This window comes from Antechinus flavipes, chromosome 1, assembly GCF_016432865.1.
Source record: "Antechinus flavipes isolate AdamAnt ecotype Samford, QLD, Australia chromosome 1, AdamAnt_v2, whole genome shotgun sequence".
Taxonomy (NCBI): domain Eukaryota; kingdom Metazoa; phylum Chordata; class Mammalia; order Dasyuromorphia; family Dasyuridae; genus Antechinus; species Antechinus flavipes.
The window spans coordinates 341,717,017-341,740,400 of record NC_067398.1 but is presented as its reverse complement, the minus strand read 5'-3'; the positions used below and the strand labels follow the sequence as shown (position 1 = coordinate 341,740,400).

Below are 23,384 nucleotides of genomic sequence, written 5' to 3'. Positions count from 1 at the left end.
TTTTTCTTCCTTTCTTCCTTCTCCAACGTTCTTTCTTCCTTCTCCACATAAAAGTCTTGTAATAAATGCTTGTTTCCTTCCTTCCTCCCTTTCTTTCTCTTCTTCCTTCCCCTTCTCCTCCTTACCTTGTCCTCTTTCCCTTCTTTCTACCTCCCTTTCTTCTTTCCCTTTTCCCTCCCTTTTCCCTTCCCTCCTTTCATTCTCCTCCTTCCTTTCTTTCCTTTCTTCTGAGTCTCTCCAGCACCCACCTTGCCTAAAAGCAGACCTTCCACTATCTCTAAATGCCATGAATCTCTTCACTTGGAGCATCTTGTGCCACTTTGAATACTATGACCCGCCCTCTTCTCACCTCACTGCGGCTGAGCGAAAGAAGCCGATCGGTTTCGGTACTTCTCGGTATTTTCCGTCGATACTTCGTGGTCCTTCGTATCCACATCCTCTCTCTTCGGCTGTTTCCGCTCTCCGCCCCCAGCCGTTGTCAGGGGTAACGGCCAGCATCGCCTTTCGGTTGGGGGCGGTCTCACTCCGGAGGGGATCCGGAGGCGAGCTAATTTCAGCCTTCCCCACCCCCAAATCAAATCCCTCCCTACTCCACCCAGGCACAGGCGCTGTCCCTAGCGCACTCTGACCGACCCGCGAGGGGAGTCCGAGGCGGGATTGCGCCCCCGCTCTGGGGAGGGGGCTGCAAAGGCCGGAAGCGGAGAAGCGGGACCAGGCTGGAGACGGAGCCGCCGCCGCCGATTCGGGGAGTCCACCTCGCCCACCTCTCTTATTCCCTCAGCGCCCGCTCCCTAGCGGCCTCCAGGGGCTCCCCGACGACTGCACCCCCTTCTCCCCTCTCCCAGCCCTCGCGGAGCAGACGCCCGCCGCTCCAACCCGGCGAGGACCTTCGGCGGGCCCCGGCGCGGCCTTGCAGCTTTACCGGCGGTCCTCTCCTCCGGCCTCGGCGGGACTGGTTGATGCTCGAAGCGCCGCTGCGCTCCCGCAGGTAGTCAGGCAGCCCCTCCGGGAGGAGCATTTTGCTCCTTCCTTCCCGACTTTTGTTACTTAATTACTGTCTTCTAAACAGGATCCGGGACCCTGCAGGCTGGCAGCTAGCACCCCGGGATACACACTCCTGCAGTAATAATAACCACATTACCACCACTTACCTTGGAGTTGGTCTTTAAGGTTTACAGAGTTTTAACTTCCGACAACCCGATAATTAATTCCATTTTACAGGTGAAGAAATAAACTGTACCCCTTACAGGTGAGGCATCATGCTCAGAGCTAGATATAGTTCAGTGGATAGAGCTCTGGACCTTGGAGTCAGGAAGACCTAAGTACAAATGTGACCTCAAACACTTAGAATCGGTGTGACCCTGGGCAAATCCTCAATTTAGAGGAACTCACCCAAAAAACGGAGGTAATAGTTCCTTACTCGCAGGGTTGTTGTGAGAATCAAGTGGAATAACTGTAAAAGGTTGGGCACAATATAAATATTAGACATCATCATCAATATTATTATCAAAGTGCTACTAAGTAGTAGTCATTTTTATTATTATTTATTAATTATGGTATACCTACAATCAAGAAAGTATCAAGTCTGACCCCGTAAATTTACAAGCTGAGTGACCACTTTAATGTTCTCCATTCATTCAAATAGCACCTAGGCTTGTTTCTCATAATGACCCTTGAAACAACCCCTATGAGCTCTTAAGAGGAGGATGAAAAGAAATGGCAGGTTTTAAGTCTCAGAAATGTTTGGCAGGTTGCAAACTTAAGTATGATATGAATGTTGATTGTTGTTATTATTGTCGTTAAGTCCAGGCACATATAGGCACTCTCAAATTTTACTTTAATAAGCAGGTGATATCATTGACTAGTGGAGCTGGATAGGGATTTTACAAATCAGCCAAGTTCATCTTTTAACAGAGGAAACTGAAGCTCAGAGAAATTTTTATCTGCTCAAGGTTTTTTGGTGGTTTTTCCACTAATGCTCATGCATTTTCAACTCCTATACTCTAGGTTCTATAAAAACCATTTAGCTTAATCCCTACCCCTGACCTCTTTCCATAGCAGCCAGAGAAGGAACAAATACAATATGTAATTATTCCTGTTTAATTCTTCACTAAAGTTCTTCACTGTTGCTGCATCTTGACGCAGAAGTGCCCTCTAGTCCTTAATAGCTGACCAATAAAATGTAAACTCTGGCAGGTCCCTACCAAGCTGGAAAGACTTCCAGTAGGATCCATTGATGGACTGTCTATGTCTTCTCTCTGAGGATGTCTACTTAAGTTCAGAGGAACTCATTACATATTTAACAAAGTAAAACAAAACCAAAAAAACCTTTTAACTTTTTGATGTTAGCATTCTTCAGTTAATCTGTAATTCTATTTGAGATACAGAAAGAAAAATAATGCACATTCAGTTAACCTCAACTTTTAATGTCATGTACCAGAAAAAAAAAATTACTTATAAATATCTTTTTTCAAGGCCATACTTAAATGCCTTATTATGGTGTGAAGGTAACCCTACATTTTCAAAGACTATGGCAGCCATTAAGCCCCATTAAAGTATAGCCAGAGGTCCAAAAGACAAATTGCAATAGATCTGTTATCTGGAAGGATCAGCTTAGATGGATCCAGAAAGCAACCCTACTAGAATTCTGGTTAATTAATTTTTTGGCCAAAGCAAGGAAGGGATGGGTCTAAACAGTTACATTGCACCCACTATCTGCCAGTGATGTGCTGATTGTTTTTTACAAATAATTTCTCATTTGATTCTCACAACCCTGTGAAATAGATATTATTCCCCATTTTATAATTGAGGCAATTCAGGTTAACAATAGTAACATTTATATAGTGATTACTATGTGTGCCAGGAACTTTACAATATCATTTGATCCTCATAACAGTTCTTGGAGGTAGGTACTGTCATTTTACAATTGAATAAACTGAGGCAGATAGGTTAAGTGACTTTCCCAAGGTCCCACTGCTAATGAGTGCCTAAGGCTGAATTTGAACTCATGTCTTCTGATTCCAGGTCCAGTATTCTGTCACTTCACCACCAGCTTTCTCTGAGCTATCTACATTGTTCATAAAGAGAATTCTTACAGTGATGAAATAATCTTTGGAAAAATTTAAGTGACAAAACATTGTAACGAAATTTATATGATCCTACTTTACTTAATCCAATTTAACAAATTACTAATAAACTACAATTCCCTATTGTGATCACACTTTCTTGAATTGTGATAACTTAAAAGAATGACCAGCCCAGGCATAGTAAGCTACTGCCTACATGGTATGATTTTAGGATTTGGGAAAACTTCCCTATTTTCTAAAATACCTATCCATACTGTTAGTGCTTAAAAATCCACTATTAGAGATTAATTTTTTTCTATCACAAAATAATGGCTAAGTACTTTAAGCATCACACAGTATATTTATACCACCACAAAGATGAGTTTATCTTTTCTAAAAACTGGTTTTAATAAGATAGAATAGAAATACCTAAAAATGTTGAATTTAAAAAGAAAGTGGAAGAAAGTAATAAAGAAAAGGGAGCCAGATAAATGTTGTTGGGTTGTCTTTGCTCAGTTTGGAAAAAAAAAATTTTCCTTCAAAGACCTTTTAAAAAGGAGTTTTGTTCTAAAGAAAATAAGTGAATTAGTTACTGAACCAGTTGATCTTTAAGTTCATCTGTATACTTACTTTCTAATATGTTGCCAAAGTTTTAATTTTGGTAATTTGCAAACCATAGTTATTTTCTCTTCATGTATTTACCAAATATAGAAAAAGTCATGTTTTCATGTAATATGTTTTGTTTTTTTTTCCAGAGGACACAAAAAAGAATTCAATGGTCAAATCTCAAAAGCAAAGTAAATTAGGCTTATGTCTGTCAGCCAATGACTAAGGGGTAGGGAAGGAAATAAGCATTAATATAGCGTTTACCATGTGCCAGACACTGTGCTAAGCCTTAATATCTTACTTGATCCTCAGAATAATCCTGGGAGGTAGGAGCTACCATTATCCCCATTTTATAGTGGAAGAAACAGACAAACAGAGGTGAGTGAACTCATTTATCCAGCCAATCATACTATATCTGAGGACATATTTGAACTCAGGCCTAGCCCTTTATCTGCTTAAATACTAAGGATCCATAGAAAGTCAAAAACAGCTCTGTTCTTTGAGTTCATGTTGTATTGGGGGTGATAACCTGAAAAAAATCTGTTATATTAAATTGTTCATTTCATTTAAAGCATTATATATTTTTGGTTTGGGTAAGATAAGATACCCTGACCTCTTCACACTCCTCTGAATCGGAATTGCAAAATTAAGTCAGTTGTTCAGTCACAGAGCTTTAGCAGTCTGGGTAGTTCTTGAGGCTCTTCTACAGCTGCCTTAGCAAAAGTGGAATATTGGCTGCTAACCTAGTACAGAGACCTCCCTGTTATTTCTCTCTTGATAAAACACAAGAACTAATGCTCTCTTCTGCTAATTTGAGCCCTGAAACCAACTTTTCTTCTCTTCAGTCCATTTTGGAATTAATGTCCTTGTGCCCATTTGGTTTCCCAGCCAACTCCTATGACCTTGTTTAAGAGTTGAAAGAAAGGCATGCAGTGGGGTGAATTACTGTATAGCATAAATGGTTCATGAATGCACTTCTGTTTGGAGACCTGCACTACCATTCCCTTTAAAGCAACTGAGAGTTGAATGTAACTAAAATTTGTAGCCCCACGCAAAAAAAAAAAAAAAAATCATGCCCAATAATTCTTCAAGGGCATACTTTCTTAGCTGTTTTTCTTCCAGGTCAGTCTCCCCACTAATTAAATACTATAGCTCTATAGTTGTAATAAAAAATTGGCTTTTTGTGGTCATCTGCTTATTTCCTGGGACCAAAAAAATTTGTTGATCTGTGCCTGACCGGCTAAGTTCTGGACCAGTTAAATGACCTCTCATTCTCAGTTTTTTCATCTGCAAGGTGAAGGCAGATCATCTTCAAGTTTCCTTTTGAGTTCTAAACCTATAATTCTGTGATTTGTTTCAGTCACTTTTTTTCCCCTTTGGATACAAGTTGAAAACACACACTAATATAAATTTTACAAAGGTGTATGGAACATAGAGTTTCTAAAAATTTCTAATTTAATTTTTTTAAATAACTTTTTATTGATAGAACGCATGCCAGGGTAATTTTTTACAGCATTATCCCTTGCATTCACTTCTGTTCCGATTTTTCCCCTCCCTCCCTCCACCCCTTCCCCCAGATGGCAAGCAGTCCTTTACATGTTGAATGGGTTGCAGTATATCCTAGATACAATATATGTGTGCAGAACCGAACAGTTTTCTTGTTGCACAGGGAGAATTGAATTCAGAAGGTATAAATAACCCGGGAAGAAAAACAAAAATGTAAGCAGTTTATATTCATTTCCCAGTGTTCTTTCTCTGGGTGTAGCTGCTTCTGTCCATCTTTGATCAATTAAGGCTCTCTTTATCGAAGAGATCCACTTCCATCAGAATACATCCTCAAACAGTATCGTTGTTGAGGTATATAATGATCTCCTGGTTCTGCTCATTTCACTCAGCATCAGTTCATGTAAGTCTCTCCAGGCCTCTCTGAAATCATCCTGCTGATAGTTTCTTATAGAATAATATTCTATAACATTCATATACCACATTTACTCAACCATTCTCCAATTGATGGACATCCATTAAGTTTCCAGTTTCTAGCCACTGCAAAGAGGGCTGCCACAAACATTTTTGCACATGTGGGTCCCTTTCCCTTCTTTAGTTTCTCTTTGGGGTATAAGCCCAGTAGAAACACTGCTGGATCAAAGGGTATGCACAGTTTGATAACTGAGTTTCTAAAAATTTCTAAAAAAAAATTCTAACATTTATATTTCAAATCAAAAGATTCATGAGAAATTAATTAAAATAATGCCTACCTAACTTTTTCTGTTATTAAAATTAATAAAGTAAATAATTTCATTATTATGGCACATATGTTGACTAGTGAATCAAGATACAAAATTAATCAACAAAGAATATCTCAGTATTATAAGAATTGAATCAGATAAATTGCTATCATAAGGAATAAATGTTTAAATGATAATTTTAATAATCTAGAATTTGAAACATTGGTTATAGGAAGGAAAGAACAGATTTAAAAAATATTATTTAAAAGCCTTGGGCTTGCAGTAATCATATATATACATATATGTATGTATATGTATATACATACATAGACACACACACACACATTCACTTTATTTAACTGCTTGTATTTTTTAGGTTTACATATAAAAAATCAATAACAATAGTGATAAATTATATGAATTCCTTATGGTTTCAATCTTCTCTATGCCTAAGTTTGCATTTTACAAAATGCCTGCTTACAAAATGCCATATTCAAGTGCCAGAAAAGGTTTTTTGAGGGCTCCTTTTTAAATTATCACAGAAATCAATGATTGAATTACAATGTGAAGAAATTTTGGATTTTTCAAATTCATATGCATATCATTGTATATATTTAAGATTTTTTTCTAATGACTTTAATTTGATCTCCATTCCCAGTTTTAAATTTAAGATAACATTTCTTCTCCCTCCTCCTCCCCCACTTTTGCAGTTGCTAATGTTTTAAAAAATAGAAGCTCAATTTCTTTTCCCCATTCTGGATAGTAGTGCTCTCTGTAGTCTTCATTAGCCTAAAGATGATTTTTCTCCACCAGGCAACTCTTACAAGTCCTGAGTGAAAGTTGAAGTTGAATAACTAAGGTATTGACAGTTGTGATCTGTTCAATCAAACGTCTCCAATTCCAGCAAACCTAGATATTCTCCTTTTGTACATCTTCCAAAAGGACTTAATGTAAAAGGTTCTGTACAAATTCAGCATTTAGGATCTTAATCACTTATATCAGAAATAGATTAGTTCTTGACAATTTGGGAATATTGAGCTGTGACTAAACTTCTGTAACATTTTAGAGCAAAATTTTAAGAAATAATCAAATGAACATAGATAATTTAAGAGGATGAAAGACTTTAAACACCATCCATCCCATTTTTTAATCCTTCCCAGGTCCAGTTTTTTCTAGGTGAAGAGAAAACTATTCATTCTTATTTAAATTCTGCCATTAATTTGTGACCTTATCTTATTTCTTTGAACTTTAATTTCCTCTTGTGTAAAATCAACAGCTTGAACTGGGTTTGGCATTAAGTGATTTTATGATTTTTAGTTTAACTTCCCTCTGAATAAAAATAAATTGACCAGATTTCCTAGACCATTCTGTTTGGTAAAGGTTGTTCCTTCCTTCTCTTCACTTTGTGGTGCTGAGAATAGAAGATGTCAGAAACCTTAGGTTGCTTTGAAAGAAACAAAGACAGCTGGTTCAAGTTGAGTTTTGCTTCTGTGCAGCTGCTTGCCTTTGTAAATATCCATAAATGAGAACTACATAAGTTCAAAATTCCTTGTTATAATTTAATCAAAATGAGCAAGGATTATATATTATCTATGTTGCCTTTTGTTTATTTGGAGTAAAGACATTACTAATGCGATGATTTAAGTTTCTGAATGCTTTTGCCAAAGTATGTTGGTAATATTTCCTTTTTGTAAGAGGCATTTCTAATTCTGTTCTCAGTTTGTTTTGTTTATTTTTAGTAATATACTTGAATTTTCCCCCCTGCAGGTTTAGATACTGACTGGGTTGATAATTTACCATGGCACTCTACTTTGATCACCGGATAGAGGCCCCTGACTCAGTCGGGGCTCCTTCCCATATAACATGGCATCCTCTTCATCCATTGTTGGCAGTCGCTTCTGTCAACACAACTTCTGGAGGAAGTATAGATGTATACCTTGAACAGGTGACCTAAGTTTTCCATTTTGATTTAAGCAACTTTTTTATTCAGTGGATATTTATGCAGCAAATATTTATTGAGCTCTTATGATATACCCAATGCACCTTTATTCTGAGGGGAATATAGTTAAGATATAGATTTTGTTATTAAGAAATTTAACATGTAGCAAGGAAGAGAACACTAAATTATTTGAATCAATTAGAAATAAATTAAGTGCTAAATGGTGTCTGTAACATAATATGGTAATTCCTCAGTTATCTAGCATAACTTGGGGATGTTCTAAAATTTTCTGATGGCAGACTTTCAGAATATATGTATGTGTATACACACACACAGAGATATGTGTGTGTATTACAGCATTCTTTTCTTCATAAATATGAGATACTAAATACAAATTGGACTTTTATGATGAGCCAGGGGAATCAATTAATGGATTTTCCTATCAACTAGATAAAATACCATTAGGCTCAATTTTTATTAATTGCAGGACATATTCTAAAATTTGCTTTCTTGAACAAATCCCTGATATCCATATAAAGTCTTTCTTTTTTGCATCTTTCTCATAAAAATGGAGTAGCATGTATACTAACATGATGTTCTAATTTGCCTTTTAAAAAAATTAACCAGTCTTTTAAAAAGAATTACTCTTTCTTGTCCTTATTAGTGGTCTTTGATTCTTTCAGTAGAGAAATGACACAGTCACACCAGAGCCTTGGAAAGATTGTTTTGGGGGCTATATGAGAGAGGAATTGTAGAGGGGAGAGACTGGAATCAGAGAGATGAATTGGTAGGTTATTATGAATAATGTCTTTGAAGGTGATGAAGGCCTGAACGAAGGTGATAGACAATGAGTGGATATGAAAGAATAAATGTGAGAAATTTAGGGAAAAGTAGAATTGGATTTGGCAACTGACAATATGGTATGATGAAGGAGAAGAGAATGTCTGCTTAGATATTTCATGTTTGTTTATCTGTATACATAAGACAAACTTGGATCCTTCTGTGGGAGGCTCCTTGAGATCAGAGATAGTTTTGATTTTATCTTTGCATTTCAAGTGTCCAGTACATTATAGCAAATACTTAATTGAGTTAAGACTCTTAAGATTATAAACCTGAGGGACAGGAAAGACAGCAATTCAATAAAAACATGGAAGTGTGAAGAAGGAATAAGTTTTTTGGGGGGAAGATAATGAGTTCTAAATACTTATGAGGCATTCAGGAGATAGATGTCTGTCTAACAAGCAGATGGTGGTGTGAATTTTATAGAAAATTTGGAAAAATCTTAGGTAGTGCTGGTTATATGGATTTGAGAGTCACTTAGAATGATAGTTGAAGCTTTGAGAATAAAGCTGATCACTAAGAAAGAGACTATAGAGAAAAGAGAAGGCCTAAGTAAAAGTAATTAAGAGTATTTATGATATACCCAATGTACCTTCATTCTGCAGGGAATATAGTTAAGATATAGAGACTATAAGTACTCCTGTACTTGAAAACTGAGAAGTTAAATGATGACCTGAGATTATGGCAGCCACATAAAAGGGGATTTTTTTTTTTTTTGTTCTTTGAAAGAATGAGGGAGACCTTATTATCTTTGTAAGCTGTGGGAAAATAATGTTTGTGGTGAAAGAAATAGAGGAGATGATTGATGAGGTAAGTTATTGGAGAAAAATGGTTAGGGATGGAATTGAGGGGTTGTCCTTGGCAAAGAGAAAGTTTACCTCTTTTTCTGACACCATAGTAGTAATAAAGGAGAAATGAAAATGGGTAAAGTTGTAGAGAGATTTTGAATTGTGAAAATTGAAGGAGTTCTTGATTGGCATTTTCTCCTTGGTAGTTTCAGTGACCTTTCCCCTCTTCTCCAAAATCCTTTCTTTAGAGAGGGCTTAAAATTTTCCAGATAATTGCTATATTTTTCATTACTGGTTCTGCTTTGTTTCTGTACTTCCTTTTTTAGTTTTCTTTTGTGTAATTTCTCCTACCCTTGGATTCCCTTTGAGATTTTTAACTCCTTAAGGATCAAAGACAGTCTTTTATGTATATCCCCAGCACTTAGTACAATTCCTTGTATGCAATTGGTAGTTAATAAATGTTTATTGCATTGAACTGAATTAGCATCCACTCTGAGTAACAGTCCAGTCTCTTCCTTGATCCTTTTCTTTTCTTCAATAGAGACTTAAAAATAAACTCCAAACAACTTTTTATTGTCTTTTGTGATTGATTTACAGTCATGTTTGGCTATGAACATTTTTGGGATTTTCTTGGTAAAGACACTAACGTGGCTAGCCATTTCCTCCTTCATCTTATTTTACAGATGAGGAAACTGAGGCAGAGTTAAGTGACTTGCCCAGGTTCATATAGCTAGTTAGTGTCTGAGGCAGGCTTTGAACTCAATACTCCAAACCCAGTGCTGTATTTACTGCTCCAATTAACTTCTTCCTTGATTGTCTTTAGCATTATTGGTCCTAGCATTATTCAAGTTTTTGTGTTTATTCCCATCTTATTTTCCTTTGAATTCATCCTGAAGTGTCTTTTAAAGATCTGTTTGTCGCTAACCTCCTTGTTATTTAATTGCTTCACATATGTCTTATGTCCTTAGTAAACTTAGACTAGCCCTTAAGGGAAGGGACTATGTTTTTTTCTAATTCTCAAATAGATAGCATAGAGCTGAACATATAGGTACTCAAAAGTCTTTTTGAACTTGAAATGTTCAAGTTAAGTTTGAATTGATAGGTTAAAGTTAATGAGCATTTTTCAATTAACATTAATGTAATAAAATCATTTGGCATATGTAACCTCAGCTTGACACTGATTCATTGATTCCTAATATTATTGTAGTATAACAATTGATCATTTTTTAAAACATAAGTTCTTAGTGCCTTTTTTTTCTGCATAGGGCGAGCATGTACCTGAGACACACATTGAGAGAGCATTCCGAGCTATATCCCTGAGCTGGCACCCAACACGAATGATCCTGGCCATTGGCTGGGAAACTGGAGAAGTCATAGTTTTTAACAAGCAGGATAAGGAACAGCACACAGTCCCCACCACCCACACTGCTGATATTACAGTCCTGAACTGGAGCACAAATGGAAATTGCCTTGTCTCTGGGGATAGGGTAAGTAAGCCAGATTTTTACTTAACTTCCCATAACTTTTAAAGTCTCTAAAGATGCCAAGCTATAGAAAAGAAAGTGTAGCATAATCTAATCTGTCAGAAACTAGTGAAAACCATGAGAGCTAAGATGTGATTTCTATGTTTTCTCTACTCCATTGATTGTTAAAGGCCACCTCTAAGGTTTACGTATCAACATTGTTTCATATTCCAACGTCAGTGGTGCCTACGAGACCCTCGGTACGAAGGCAGTTGCGCGGATCCACATCACCCTGTGCCCTATTTTCCGTGAGTTCATGGATAGGGCAGCCATCATTTTATTGCTAACCAGTGAATGAATGAAGAATATTTATTAAGCTTTTACTCTATGTCCTGCACTGTGCTGAGCAGTGGCATACAAATAGAAAAGACAGCCCCTGCCCGAAGAACCTTACATTCAGGTAGCTTACAAAGAGCTTAGGAGGGAACGCGTCGAAAGGCATGAGGAGTAAGAAAGGGCGTTCTAATTGGAGAAGTCACAAAATGAGATGGAGAATCATAGGAGAATCAATTGACAAATCCTTTTCAGCAGCTATAGTAGTATTTATTTTATTATTGTTCCCAGAGCAAGATGTGGAATGCAAAAAATGGGGTAGTGGAGAGAAAAATGCCTGTGGTAGCCCGAAAGAAATGGCTGCGTTGGAGAGTCACTTGGGATATAAAGTGTGGTCTGGTTTCTAGGGCCAGCTAGATATAGTGAGCTTGTGGATTTGTCAGGACAGCCAGGGGCCAGGTTGGTAATTCTAAAGCTAAGGACATGGGCTTAGGAGGAGCTAATGGACATGCTATGGTGAGGGTGGAGGGGCTGGGAAACAAGAGTTTCTAATTCTTCCACCAGATGGCAGTGCATTTCAGCCCCCAGGTTTGCACTCTCATCTAGGTCTAGACATACAAAAGAGTCTTATTCTCATCATATTTTGACTCAGTGGCTAAGAACTAGGCAAACAAAAACCTTTGTTGACTGGATTCTGAATTTACTTTAGGGAATGTAATATAAAATATTGCTTTGAAATATTTAAGATATAACTATAACTCTATTTCCACCCCACCTCAGGAAAATATTCTGCTCTCAATTTTGTGAATTTGTGAGAAACTAACACTTCCACAAGATTTAGATAAACAGCAATCATTGGCCACTCAATTCAGCATACTGAAAAAGCAAGGGGAAAGTTCAACATTCCTACATAGATATGCCACTCAATCATATCCTGTATCTTCATCTGTACCTGCAAATTATAGAAATGGAATAATGGATTGCTGCTGAATCTTAGGACCCAGCTTTGGATCCTGTACTGAAGTAGAAAAGAACAAAAAGAAAAAAAATGAGGAGGGCTAGGGGAGAGTGAGAGGCCTAGAAGGTCCTCTGGTATTTTTGGAAGCTACTGTGATTCCTAGTTATGCTTGCTCTCTGACTGCCACCCCTGGTTTCTCTTGCTGTGAAATATAAATACCTGCAACAGGGAGTTCTTGAACCAATAGCCACAATGGTTTCCTCTGCACCTCTGTCTGAGTGGCTGCCAGAAAGTCTCTCCCAGACTATGGCTACACCATGGCACAAGAGTTCCAGGGGCCAAAGTTAGTGCCCTGAGCCTGCTTGGCAGTGAGCCACTTGGGCTTCACCTGGGAGCAACCAGATATCCCCCTTCTTTGTATGGAAAGGAAAACAAGTGGGAGGAAAGAGAGAAACTGTATTTCCTTATGTCTATGAACTACTCTGTCACTAGTCTATTCTTTGATAGTATCATTGACAGTGTGCTCCAATGATAACTGTGAATTCATGCTCTTCTGGAACTTTGAAAGGTGAGAGAGAACCAAGGGATGGGGAAGGAGTGGGAATTGGTGCTCTAAGAGAGAGGCTCCTCGGCCTTCTCTCTTGTTTCAAACATCTATGGCCTGAGGCAATAGCAATCTAGCATAGATGAAGAAATCTGGTATAGACACCAATTATAGAACAAGACAGGAAAGTTTTATTCTAGATCTTTCTCTACCAGGGTATATCTATTTTATCAAGAGGGCAAACTATACTTGTACAAATAAATAACAGTAAAAGTTATCAATACTATTACTTCTAAAGTAGCCCTAAAGCCAGCATTTTTCTGTCTCCATTGTTCATCAACCATATCTGCACAGCTATTGAAACATTCACAAATGCTTTTTTTCATGTCTCCTTTCTCATTTCTATTAACTCCTACACAATTCTTTTTCTTTATTCCTATGTTACTAATACTCTGCTGGTGCTTCATATCACCCTATTTGGAAGTGTCAGCTTTCATATTCTTAATTTGTTAAAGAATCACAATTGCTGAATATCATCATGTATTAGTTATATTAAGAATCCTTCAAAAAGTAGACAACTCAGTAGAATAGTTTCTGAGACATGATATAATATGGATATGTGTTGAAATTTCTTCAAGGATAGAAATGCATAAACCTAATCTTTTAAAGAAAATCCCAAATTATGAAGTTGCCATTTAATGAGAGATTTGAGAAAAATTAAGATTGAGAGAGAAATGTTATGATTGTATTGAATGTAAAAAAAATCTTTAAGTATATTTAGGTAAAATCCCATTGGCCTCTTTAGAATTCATACTATAAAAATCCCTTATGAATATATTCAGTGTGGGAAAGCTTTTTTTTTTAAATAATAGCTTTTTATTTTCAAAATATATACAAAGATAGTTTTCAACATTCAATCTTGCAAAACCTTGTGTTCCAGATTTTTTCCCTCTCCTCCCTTCATCCCCTCCCCTAGATAGCAAGTAGTCCAATATATCTTAAACATGTACAATACTTCTATACACATTTCTATATATGTCATGCTGCACAAGAAAAATCAGATCAGAAAGGAAAAAAAGATGAAAGAAAACAAAAAGCAAGCAAATAACAAAAAAGGTGAAAACATTATGTTGTGATCCACACTCAGTCCCCACAGTCCTCTCTCTGGGTGCAGATGGCTCTCTTCATCACAAGATCATTGGAACTAGCATCAATCATCTCATTGTTGGAAAGTCACATTCATCAGAATCAATCATCGTATAATATTGATTATTGCCGTGTACAATGATCTCCTGGTTCTGCTCACTTCATTTAGCATCAGTTCATGTAAGTCTCTCCAGGCCTCTCTGAAATCATCCTGCTGATAGTTTCTTATAGAATAATATTCTATAACATTCATGTACCATCATTTATTCATCCATTCTCCAATTGATGGACATCCATTAAGTTTCCAGTTTCTAGCCACTGCAAAGAGGGCTGCCACAAACATTTTTGCACATGTGGGTCCCTTTCCCTTCTTTAGTATCTCTTTGGGGTATAAGCCCAGGAGTAACACTATTGGGTCAAAGGGTATGCACAGTTCTATAACTCTTTGGGCACAGTTCCATATTGCTCTTGCAAGTGGTTGGATCAGTTTACAACTTCTCCAGCAATGAATTAGCATCCCAGTTTTCTGTGGGAAAGCTTTAAGATATAGCTGAAACTTTAGTACACATCAGAAAATTCATACTAGGAAGAAAACTTGAAAATATTAGGAATAAGGCAAAGTTTCCACTCCAGTGCCCTTGCCAGTCATCTCCATTTTGGAATTATGGACCATGATTTAAGTTAACTATGCCAGTGATGACAACTCCTCATGCCAATTAAATATAAGTTCGTTTCTCTGAAATTTTAAGTTTATTAACCAATGAGGACATTGAACACCTGAAACTCTTCCCACTAACATTTGATATATGTGAAAATGGAAATCATAGGATCGTAGATTTAGAACTAGAAGGTAGACTTGTACAGAGTTGTATAGGGAGACATAATTTGAAGCCAGGTTTTCTCACTGAACCTAGCACTCTTGGTACTAAACCTTGCTGTTCTTTGCTGTTCTGTGTATCATAAGTTTACAAAAGCCACTTAATACAGTAAAACTCCTCAATGCATCCCTAGGTTAATCTGGTTCTTCAGAGGTTTTTTGTTTACATTTATATTTTATGAGTAAGTTTTAATTTGAAATAAGTGTCATAACCAGATTCTCTCTTGCCTATAGGACAAAATTAAGAAGTGTTTATATATATATATATATATATATATATATATATATATATATATATATATATATATATATATATTATATATATCATATGATGTAATTTTAATCACAATTTTTTAATATACTGCTAAAGGAAAGTGGTCAAATCTTAAGCAGATTTTATTTAAATTTGGGACCACAATGATACCAGGGCTATTATTTTCAAATAAATTTTTATTTATATCTCTTGTTTCTTACATTATTTACATAGTCTTTATGAATTCTGGAGGTCCTCATCTCATTTTCCATTTGTACTAGCAAATCAGATCCCCAGAGACAGCTGTATTACCTCTCAGGAATATAGGGTTAATCCTGAGGAGTGGGATATCTTCTTATGCTAGTGGTTAAAATCCCCATTCTCCCCAATTTCATACTGTGATGATTATTACCCCAATTTCATTTGATTCACTATCTCCATGGTATCGTTGATAAACAGTTTATATCAATTAGTTCTTAGAAAGGTCTATTTAATAAAAGTATACATCGAGCATAGAAGCATTTAAAAAAAAAAAAACAAACCTTTAAAACTAGGATATATACTCTCCTTGTAATTCCTTGGCCTCTGGGAAGAGTAGGATCAAACTTAAAATGGTTGATACACACTAGTACTTCCAAATACTCTGAAATCCCTGAGAGATGGAGTTGCTTGCTAGACTACTCAAGCAGGTCATTCCTCAGGGCTGGTTCCTTGCCAAGCTTAGGCTCTGTGTTAGAATTCTTACAAGGTGCTAAGTCAGTGGAATTGAGGAGACACTAGTTAAATCTAATTTAGCATTGATTTAATCCTATAACAAATAATGGTTTCCTAGTGATGTAATGATTGAAGTATCTCAATGTGCAGCATATAAGCAAGAAGCTCTCAGGGCCAAAGAGCACTCTGGGAGATTGAGAAGCCAGGATTCAGTTGGGCAGAATGAAGGAAAACAGAGAAGAGGTGTCAGGCTGTCCTGTGGAGAACACTGAAACCAAGATCCAGAAGGCCTCCAGAAAACTAGCTGAGCTCCAAGTGAAGGAAAGAGAAAATAAAGGATCTGGACTTTAATCCCTGGCTGCATTTGAGGTGATTATTACATTGAACTGAAAGGAAGGCTGCCTCCAGAAGCCCCCCAAGAAATCTGCTCCCAGAGAATGAGTATAATTTAGAGAAGAGAACATTACATTTTGGTGCCCAAACGTGGGAATCCTGATCTCAGTGGAAAAGCCTCTGATTCTGATCCAGTGGAAAAATCTCCTCGACCTAGAAATTAGGGTGAGTACAACAAGGAAACTTTGTTAAAGAGCTAACGTAGAATTTCAGCTGAAATGGGACAGATGTTTAGAAAACAGCCTTCTGTTCAAGGAAAATGTTTAGAGAACATTGTCAGACTTATGAAAAGCCAAGGTTTGATTATAATTTGGGAGCAGATGACTGAACTTTTAGAAACTGTACAGTATATATCTTTTTGGTTCTCTATGGAAAAAGAATTGGATCTAGAGGAGTGGAAATTAGTAGGAGAGCAACTTTGTCAATCCTATAATGATTGGCCCTGACTCAATTTCCAAAGACACACTTAATACATAAATTTAACACAACTGGCTTTAGGAAATTATATAAGTTATAGAATAAGGAAAAAGAAGAAAGAGCAAGAGGGGGGAGGTGCCAACTAAACTAGGTGAAAAGAATGAAGAATCAGAATTAGATCATTCCCAATCCCCTGACCTCCCTCCCTCACTTAACCCTACTTGGGTGGAGGGAGAAGGAGGAGGGGAAAAGGCAGAAACACAACAGAATCACCTATGAAGCAGCCTGTGACAAAATTAGAAAAGGCATTAGTTAAGGCAAAAAATGGACAAGATTTATCTGATTTTATAAATGCATACCCTGTGATTGAAGAGCCTCACTCTTCAGATCAAAAAAGAAAATACACTCATTTTAATCTGGAAAAAATTAAGGATTTGAAAAAAGGTTGCACTCTTTATGCACCCCGAGTGATTAGAAATCCATAGCAAGGACTTATTATGGTTTTCAGAGTATCATGAATTATGTAGATTCAAGCCCAATGCAATAGACAAACAGGAGCTATGGTACAAATCACTTTTGACCAACTAACAGGTGAAGGTCAGTATGGAGAGAATTCAGAACAGATTAATTATCCCATAACAGTGTATGAGTAAATTTCTAAGTCTGCAATAAAAGCTTGGTGTTCCCTCCCTGGACAAAAAGATTGAGGAGAAGCCTTTACAGAAATAGAGCAAGGTCCCAATGAACATTTTGCGGATTTTATGGGACGTTTGCAAACAGCTATCACAAGAACCATTGGAGAAAATGCAGCTACAAGAATAATGACCAGACATCTGGCTAAGAAAAATGCTAATGAGCTTTGCAAAAGAATTATATGGGGCCTAGACAAAGATGCTCCTTTAGAGGAGATAATAAGATGCTGTGCCACAGTGGGTACAAATGCTTATTATACCCAGACTGTAATGAACATGGGAAGACAGGGTCCCTCTTGGCAAAGGAATTCTAGAGAAACTTGTCCATGTTTTCATTGTGGAAAGATTGGACATCTGAGAACCCATTGTAGAAATGGAGATAGAGTGAGAAGATAGGGTGAGAGAAGAAAACCCTAAACCCCATGTCCAAAATGCAACTTAGGCTTCCACTGGGCCTCAGAATGTAGATTGACCCAGAGGAATGAGAGGCAGGGCCCAGCTCCAAGATCTCAATCACAAGACAGATGGGGCATGATGGCAGCTGAGGTTACGCCCAGAGAGTCTTTAGAAGGTCAAGACTCTGATGTGATCAACCAACAAAAAAGCAATCAGATAGCAGAAAGGGATCACAACTGGGGAGAATACAAGCTTTTTAAACCAACAGGGCAGTGTCCAGTGCAAACAGCTCCAATGTAATTGCCAGATGATGAGGAGAAATCCCCAAAGTGGTAAATAGAAGGGAATTAGATAGGTTAACTGCCTGGGAGAGAGGGTTTGCTTGAATTCCTACAGATGGAGAAGGAAACAGATGGGTGGCAATGAGCACCCGGAGAGAGACAGAAAAGGAGAAAGACCTCAAAACAAAGGAGATCTAAGAAACATCTGACACTGAAAGAGCATGGCTGATAATGAGACTGTTGCAAGACTTGAAAACCAGCAGGAATCATTGGATTCCTTGAGATGACAAATTGTTGATGAGACTATTGCAGGACTTCAAAACTTGCAGGAATTATTGGATTCCTGGTACATGAACAAATGGACAATAGATTTCTTTTGATCTATTTCTAGGACTTATTGACATGTATAAATTCTCATGTAGATTCATGTTATTTGTTACATCACTTCTAGCCTGTGTTATGTTACTATGTGCTTATGTAATTTATGTAATTATGTGTAATGTTTCCCATATTGATGGATTTATGTATACCTGTTTCAAGTGAGCCCCTTTAGAAACCCGCTAATCTGATTTGATTTCTCATTTCCTTTGATGTTTTCATCTCCCTTCCTGAGATGTCAGGGAGGGCGTGACCATCTTCTTTTTATGCTGTTTTCACTCCTTTTTTGAGCAGTCAGAGAAGGTGTGATCACCTTCTTTTTTTGGGTTCTCACCTCCTTGAGAAGTCAGGGAGGTCATGATCACCTATGTATAAATCAAAAGAAAGTGGGAGATGTTAGAATTCTTACAAGGTACTAAGTCAGTGGAATTGAGGAAATAATGGTTAAATCTAATTTAGCATTGATTTAATCCTATAATAAATAATGATTTCCTAGTGATGTAATGATTGGAGTATACTCAATGTGTAGCATATAAGCAAGAAGCTCTCAGAGCCAAAGAGCACTCTGGGAGATTGAGAAGCCAGGATTCAGTTGGGCAGAAGGAAGGAAGACAGAGAAGAGGTGTCAGGCTGTCCTGTGGAGAACATTAAAACCAAGATCTGGAAGACCTCCAGAAAACTAGCCGAGCTCCAAGTAAAAGAAAGAGAAAATAAAGGATTTGGACTTTAATCCCTGGCTGCATTTGAGGTGATTATTACACTGACCTGAAAGGAAGGCTGCCTCCAGAAGCCCCCCAAGAAATCTGCTCCCAGAGAATGAATATAAAGAAGAGAACATTACAATTCTGGGTGTCTGATGGCCTGCACCAAATGAAAACAAAAACAGGAGATAGCTCTATCCCTCTCAGAAGCTTGCCTCAGAAACCACGTGTTCCCTGGCCATTCTAGATAGGAGGGGAAAGAAAGAGAAGGGCTTATATCTTTACATCAACAGGTAGGAAAAAATGACCATCTCTGTTTAAGCTTTTTGTATTCAACCTCAATTCTAGCTCAGCAGCCAAGCAAAAGGCTCTCTTCACCACTCATTAAGTGAACAGAAAACAATCACCAAATACTAGCTCATTCATTTGGTATCTTCATATAATCTAGAAGTACATTTACAAAACATAATTGCTTCCAGAACTAGGACCTCATTGGCTATTATATTTCCTACTGTATTGTTCTCTCCACTCTTCTTCCCTCTGCCATCTTTTAAATAAAGAATAAAGGAGGAAAAAGTTTAGCAAAATTAACCAACATAACAACAAAATTTTTTTCATTATACGTAATAGTCCTCATCTATGGACCCTACCATCTACAAAAAGCAAAGAAAGGTCTCATTTCATATCTCTTCTTTGAGGCTAGGCTTGTTCGTTATAACTGATGCATATAGTTTCAGTTGTATCCCTATATTTATATTCTTGCCATTTATATTTTTGTAATCATCCTGGATATAATTTTCCTGATTCTGCTTTATTCATTTTGTATTTGTTTCAATAAGGCTTTCCATACTTGTCTGTATTCATATTCCATTATTCTTCCCCCTCTGATTTTTCCTCAGCCTCTCTTCTTTGAGTTGTAGATTCCTTTTTAAGTTTTTCCAAGTTCTTTGAAGCTTTAGTAATAATTGTTTTGATTTCACTGTCTCTTCTTGAATTTTAATCCTGATATTCTCTATTACCTGTGATTTATTTCTTCTCTTTTGCTTACTCAGTTTTTTTTTTTTTTTAATTGGGTTACTTCTTGACTGTTATCTTGTTGTTAAGAGTCAGGCTGTCATCCCAAGAAGAGGAGGATAAGGAGCCTAAGGGCTTCAGGTTTTTTGTTTTGTTGTTTTGTGAACTCTCTCTTGGAGCCTGACAAGTGTTCCTCTTTGCCCCTGTGATCAAGGTAGTCAGCAATGCGATCGTTTCAGATGCAATGCGATTGTTTCAGATGCTTTTACTCTACTACAGGCTTCAGCTCACTCCTCTGTCCTTGAACCAAAATTTGGGACTTCTCTCTCTCTTGTGAAGAACCACAGTCCTCAAGACTTCACCCCTCCATGACTCTGTAGTCCCCAGTATGTAGTAGTTGCTCATCAACAGAGCGAGCCTGGGACCTCGTCTGACTCATGAACCTGGTCTCGGAGTCCAGTACTATAAAGGCTTGCAATCTTTCCCTGATCTGATCAGTTTTCTGATCCCCACGTTGTCCCTAGGGCAAAAGTTCCTGCCACTAGTGCAGCTGCCTCCAGGACTTTTTTGTTGATCCAGTGGTCTCTGCCTGGAGGTATCAGACCAAATTACTACTGCTGGAGGTCAGGTCTTTCCTAATGTCCTCCTAAATTGTCTTAAGCTGGACAGCTGCTTTATCCTAACTTTTAATTCTTTCTGCCACTCTTAACATTCATATTGAGGCATTATTTTAAATTATTTGTGCAGCAATTTGAAGAGCCATTTAATTTCCTGCCTTATTCTACATCTTCTGTTCATTATCTTTTTATCAGCGATCCTACAACGGACATAGACCTTAAGGAGGTCAAAGATAGAAAGAAAGGCCTAATGTATACTGAAATATCAAAAGCAGCAGAGAATGCTAGTAACCAAGAAAAAAAAGTTGATCCCTGTTAATAAGAATTTACTGGACTATTAAATGATGAGTATAAGCAATTCAAAGAAACTTTGGAAAACATGTATGATTTGATACAGAGGAAGAAACTGAATCAGGACAACTATTCACAAGACCATAATAATATAAATGAAAGCAATATTATAAGACAGCAGAATTCAGATTAAACATGACGAATTTTGAAATTCTAGGTTACTAATGATGAAATATGCATTTTTTGTTTTTGAGTAAAGAGAAGATGAACTACAGATGCAAAATGTTATATACATTGCTACTTGCAGTTGCTGCTACAATTTGTTTGGCTTGTTTTTTATTATAAAGTGGGGTCCTTGGAGAGATGGCTATTGGGGAATTATGCTATAAAAAAACCAGAATCACAAAACAGTTTTTAAAATAAAAGAAAATGCATTTACAACAGTTATTACCACTTTCAATAGAAGTTTAATGAATGTAAAGCATTCACAGAGTGAGACGTCAAAAAAAAAATTTAGAAATCATCATATGATTTGAAAAGGATTGAACTGGAAATATAGATTTAAATGAAAGAAACCATGAAAGATAAACAATGAAAGAGAAGGCAAAGAATAGAATCAAATCACCCTTGTCCCAAAATACTATCCCAAAATGCTTCCTATTTATTTGTACCTTACTATCTATATCAAGAATTAAGATTTCTTTGACCAGCATGATGATTTCAGAAAGGCTTGGAGAGACTTATATGAACTGATGCTGAGTGAAATGAGCAGGACCAGGAGATCGTTATATACGTCAACAACAATATTATATGATGATCAATCTGACGAATGTGGTTCTCTTCATCAATGAGATGAACCAAATCAGTTCCCATGAATTCAGTAATGAACTGAACCAGCTACACCCAACGAAAGAACTCTGGGGAAAAAAAAAAAAAAAAGAAAGAACTCTGGGAAATGACTATGAATCACTACATAGAATTCCCAATCCCTCTATTTTTGTCCGCTTACATTTTTGATTTCCTTCACAGGCTAATTGTACACTATTTCAGAGTCCGATTCTTTGTGTACAGCAAAATAAGTGTTCGGACATGTATACATATATTGTATTTAACTTATACTTTAATATATTTAACATGTATTGGTTAACCTGCCATTTGGGGGAAGGGGTGGAAGGACAGAGGGGAAAAGTTGGAATAAAAGGTTTTGCAATTGTCAATGCTGAAAAATTACCCATGCATATATTTTGTAAATAAAAAGCTATAATTCAAAAAAAAAAGAGTTAAAAAAAAAAAAGAATAAAGATTTCTGGGCATAGATATCTAGAGTATCCTAAAAAGAGAAAGGAGTATGAAAGAGGTTGGAATAGCATTTAAAAATTAATGTAATTGAATTAAAAGAATGGGCTTTGCACAGGTGGTAGGAAGGACAAGGGGAGATTAGATACTTTCAATCAATTAGAATTTCTTAAGTATCTTCTGTGTACCAAGCATTATGGTAAGTATAGCCACACCTCATTTTATTACACTTTACTGCACTTTTCAGAAGTTGGTTTTGGTTTGTTTTTTACAAATGAAAATTTGTGGTTTCCTTGCTTTGAGCAAGTCTGTTAGCACCATTTTTCCAACAATGTGTGTTCACATTGTATCCCTGTTTCCATTTAGGAGATTCTTGCAATACTTCAGACTTTTTCATTATAATATGTTAAGATAATCTGTAGTCAGAGATTTCTGATGTTTCTATCATAGTGGGATACCATGAACTAAACCCATATAAGATGGAAGACTTTGTGTTTTAACTGCTTACCAACTGGCAAGTTCCTTGTCTGTTTTCTTCTTGAGCCTCCATATTCCCTGGGGCACAGCATGCTGTATTAAAGTTAGATCAATTAATAACCTTACAGTGGCATGTAAGAGTTCAAGTGAAAGGAAGAGTCATACATCTTTCACTTTAAATCATAAGCTAGAAGTGATTAAGCTTAATAAGGAAGGCACTTTGAAAACTGAGATAGGCTGAAATTTAGGCCACTACCATGATAAGTCAGCAGCCATTAATGTTAAGGCAAGAACTTCCACCAACAAAAACATTACAACTCACAGAAGGCTCAGATGATGCTTAGCAATTTTTAACAGTAAAGTATTTTTTAATTAAGCTTTGTACATTTTTAGACATTATACAAAATAATTGTGCACTTAAAATACAATATAGTGTAAACTTTTATACGTACTGGGAAGCCAAAAAATATACTTGGCTCACTTTTATTGCAAAATTCAGTTTATTGTGGTGATCTGGAACCAAACCTGCAGTATCTCTAAGTTATACCTGTACTGGAGATACTGAAAGTTATACTCTCAAGGAGTTCATGGGGTAATGATACACCATTCATTGAGAATGAAGGTCCAAAAAATGAGAGAATCTATAAAACAAATCTTCATTAAGTACCTCCTATAAGCCA

At 36.9% G+C, this 23,384-nt stretch overlaps 1 protein-coding gene across 3 annotated transcripts in view; it reads left to right on the top strand.

The window, feature by feature from the left end:
- The first annotated feature begins 367 nt into the window (after positions 1–367).
- IFT140 (intraflagellar transport 140) overlaps positions 368–23,384 on the top strand; it is a 192,759-nt gene continuing 169,742 nt past the window's right edge. Inside the window, exons 1-4 of one of the 3 annotated variants that reach the window (XM_051969401.1) lie at positions 368–988; positions 3,984–4,049; positions 7,664–7,841; positions 10,729–10,950. In XM_051969401.1, coding sequence (XP_051825361.1) covers positions 7,695–7,841; positions 10,729–10,950 — 369 coding nt within the window. In that variant the 5' untranslated portion in view covers positions 368–988; positions 3,984–4,049; positions 7,664–7,694. Of the gene's footprint in view, positions 989–3,797; positions 4,050–7,663; positions 7,842–10,728; positions 10,951–23,384 lie in introns of those variants that run through there. The other 2 variants (XM_051969403.1, XM_051969402.1) reach the window with 2 other exon arrangements.